The sequence below is a fragment of the Podarcis gaigeae genome (assembly GCF_964106915.1).
Source record: "Podarcis gaigeae genome assembly, chromosome: 13".
Taxonomy (NCBI): domain Eukaryota; kingdom Metazoa; phylum Chordata; class Lepidosauria; order Squamata; family Lacertidae; genus Podarcis; species Podarcis gaigeae.
Window position 1 is genome coordinate 25,605,434 of NC_139689.1, and position 4,045 is coordinate 25,609,478.

Sequence of the window (4,045 nt, forward strand, 5' to 3'; positions counted from 1 at the left end):
TGTCAGCGTCAGACTTCCAACAAGCCTTATTCATAATCCTGTCCACTGACAGGCCCCAGTGTGCAGCCTTTGTAGCAGCACCTATTGGGAAGGAATTAGGCAGTAGGCAAGTCGCAGGCTGCAATAACTGGCACACAACATGAGCAAATTGATGCCTGGCTAACAGGGACCCGTTTTAGTGCTCTAGGAGTGGGCCAGGCCCCAGGGGGATGAAGAGCCCTAGGCAAGGGCCTGCCTCACCAGTGACCGGAAACCTGATGGTGGCCCCCCTGCCCACTAGGTCTGTCTTAGAGCTCCTGACTCTAACAACAAGCTCCAAAGCAGATAAGGAAAAGTCCTGAAGCAATAAGCCTCCACCCCGTGCTGGCTCCAACACAATTTCCCCAACTCTCAGTACACCAAAACTGCAATGGAATACTGAAGGGAGTCTCACCTCGATCTTTAACCAGAGACAAGTCTTAACTTGTTGCGGATACTGCATAGAAGGTCAAAATTGACCGGTTTGCTGCCCGCTGTCCTGTGAGGTTGGAGCCTATTCCCACCTTCCAAGGCCCTGTGGATGACAAACTTTTCACAAAGGTCTCTGGAAAAGAAAGCTTTATTATAACAGAAATTGCAGTGGACTGAAATCAGATAGTTTTCAGCACGTCCGATCTGCAGCAGGTGGGGCAACACTATGAACTGTGCTCAGAAAGGTACTGGGAGGCAATGTAGGTCTTTCAAGACCAGTGTTGTCATTTCATCTAGGTGCTGTCACTCCTTTGAAAACCTGAATAGTCTGTTAAAGTGGCTCTTTGCATGATGTGGGGTGACAGAGTAGACAGGAAACATGACCTGTTACTATCCATAAACCAGAGGATTAAGTGCTACTGAGATGTGTTCAGCCTGTTATTGGGCACTTTGAAAACCATGCAAGTGAACAACGGGGTATAAACTTCAACATACATACATAAATGTATTATCAACATGCCATGAGATCTGACAAGCAAAAGTGTGATAGAGCTGAGCTGAAGGAATACAAGATGACCATTTGAAACAAGGCAGATGTTGAGTTTGAATATCTGAATCTATTAGGAAAATTTAACTTGAAATGATGCTGTGTTCCAGGAGTGCCCTTTAATTATACCTTTTCAAAACAAGCCTGGAAGATATATACAGAGGAGATTTCCTCAAACCCAACAGTTTTGATAATGCATTTTTTATCTCCTTATTTCTCATGCTATAGATTATTGGATTGAACATGGGTGGTACAAGACTATACATCACAGTTAATGCAAAGTCCCCATCAGAGGGAGTCTTGGAGGGAGGCCTAAGGTAAGCAAAACATCCTGTGAAACAAAATACGGAGAAGACAACAAGGTGAGGTATGCAAGTGGAGAACGCCTTTTTCCTTCCCTGTACAGAAGGGATTTTCAGAACTGCAGTAAAGATGTGCATATAAGTGACAACAATGAAGACAAAACATCCAAACACAACTATTATACTCACCACTATAGCTCCAATTTCCATTAGGTAGAAGTTTGAGCAGGCAAGTGTAAGTAACTGTGGGATCTCACAAAAGAACTGATTGACAATGTTGGAGCAGAAAGGGGTTGCAAAAGTTGCACTTGTGTGCATGACTGCATACAGAAGGCCAGCAACCCACATGCCAGCTACCATTTGTTTGCAGGCTGCCTTGTTCATCAACATCTCATATTGTAATGGATTGCAAATGGCAACATAGCGATCATATGCCATGACTGTAAGAAGGAAAATATCAGATGATAAGAAGAAAAGAAACAAAAGAACTTGAGCAACACATCCAGCGTAAGAAATGTGTCTGGTATTCATGAGAGAATTCACGATGGATTTGGGGATGGTGACTGAAACAGCCCCTAGGTCCTGGATGGCCAAGTTCATCAGAAAGAAGTACATGGGAGTGTGAAGGTGGTGGTCAAAAGCTATGGCAGAGATGATGAGAAGATTCCCAAATACAGTTGCCAGATACAATGCCAGGAACAGAGAGAAGTGTAGAATCTGCAGTTCTCGTATTGCTGAGAACTCCAGGAGCAGAAATTCAGAGACAGAGGATTCATTACTTATTTTCTCCTTCATTAGTAAAAATTTTCCTGTCACTGGAAGAAAACAGAAAGATAAACATTGTTTTAAGTCCTCTTGTGATAACAAATATTTACTACATTGGAAGAGGGTTTCTGGATGTTGATGGTAAAAGAAGTGAACAAAAAAATGAGAAACAAATATTTATTTAAATGAGAACATAGTCTTCATATAGATAATATATCATTATTTTAAAATAAACTTCCCACTTTTTCAAAACTAGTAGATGTTCTCAAGCTCTTGAAGTTTAATGCTGCCACTGCTAGAGGAGGAACACAGGAGTCCTACTGCCATCATTGCCATACTTGCTTAGTATATGGCAATATGCAGAGGACAGATGTACCTTGAGAGAATTCCCATATTTACAAAAGGTATTTTGATATTGTAATTCGGCATCAAAACTGAAGTAACTCTCAAATATAAGGGGATAACTTGCTGCCTATATGATGCAGATTCAAAATCAAGTTTATTCTATTAAATGCAATGTCCATAACAATCTGGGTCATGGACGTGTTAAAAGCTTGATTCCTAATATCCCTGTTCTTTCAGTGAGGTCTTTGGCAAGAGTCACTGATAATAGTTCCACATGTCTCACACACTTGGCACATACTCACCTATATTCTAAATTCTAGGCCTAATGTTTAGCTCCCCCTGCTAGTTAAGATCACACAGGCTTCAACTGTTCTTATCTTTGTTATATGTTTTTAACCTTAATGCATGCTGTGCACAAACCACATTGTTTTGCATGTAAAATGTACAGGTTCAAAGCTTCTTTGCTCTTCCCCAGACCTTTTTGCTACCTCATTATGCTAAGACAAGAAAAGGTGCTTCAGCTCTCTCCTCACTCACTTGGAGCTGCAGTGAAGGTTTGTTCTTGGTTGAAGTTCATGGTTGGTGAGGAGAGAGGCTAACCGCTAGTCCTGTTTTGGATGACATGCTGAAACAAAACTTGGTGCAGCTTGAGCTGACAGTAAAAAGGATCATGGAGGAGAATAGCTACTCTGCTTTCCTCTCCATGATGTGTCGTTTCCTCTTTCCTCTTTCCGCTTTCCTCTCCATTTGTGCCGTCTTCCCAAGATAATATTTGGCTTAGTATGTCATGGAAACCAGGTCATTGGGTATTCTATGCAAGTCTCAATAAGTTCCAGGAGAGACCGCAACAAGCAGGTTTCCTGATTCTACACAATACACTATAGAAACATTGTCTGTGTTTACTCCTCTGAAAACTACACAGGTATCACTAAAGTTATAAACTTATAAATATCTTACTTTTTTCCTTAATAGAAAGTTGATTTCCAGATGCAATTTCTTCATCACTTTATTTTCATCTTTTTAAATAATAATAATAATAATCCCATCCTTTTCTTCTGGAACAGTGAACCTATCTGTATACTCATGCAGAATGAAGCTTTTACCATGGGGTGGAAAATTATAACATGTGTACACACACACACACACAAAAACCCCACACACACTCCTCAGAGTTTGGTCTCAAGAGCCTGACACAAATGATTAATTGTGTCCCTGGAAGCTTGGACTCAGGAGTCCCACAAAAATTAAAGCAGTGTTTCTAAAGACTTGGCCACATGATTCTAACACAAATAATCAGGGTATTTAAATAGAAATAAATAAACAACTTCCTGTTTCAAAATAGCACACTACATAACATTTAAAATAATAATAATGCTATATAAGTCTCCCTAGAACCTTCTAGAATCAGGTAGGTAGCCGTGTTGGTATGCCATGGTGGAAATAAATAAATAAATCTTGAAAATATTATTAAAAAAACTATTCCAAAAAAATCCTTTAAAAGAATCAAGTCCTTTAAAAAAAAAAGTCCTAAAACAGTCTTTAAAAGAATCCTTCCCCCCAAAATTGTCCAGTAGCAGCTTAGAGACCAACTAAGTTATTCTGGGTGTAAGCTTTCGTGTGCATGCACACTTCTTCA

The 4,045-nt window shown here is 40.1% G+C and overlaps 1 protein-coding gene across 1 annotated transcript; it reads right to left on the minus strand.

Moving 5' to 3' along the window:
* Positions 1-1,116: 1,116 nt before the first annotated feature.
* LOC310830503 (olfactory receptor 14A16-like) lies at positions 1,117-2,220 on the minus strand (the record flags this gene model as incomplete). Its single annotated transcript, XM_083710282.1, has 1 exon — positions 1,117-2,220. The coding sequence occupies exon 1, from the start codon at positions 2,092-2,094 to the stop codon at positions 1,117-1,119; it is 978 nt and encodes a 325-aa protein (XP_083566408.1). The 5' UTR covers positions 2,095-2,220.
* Positions 2,221-4,045: the final 1,825 nt, after the last annotated feature.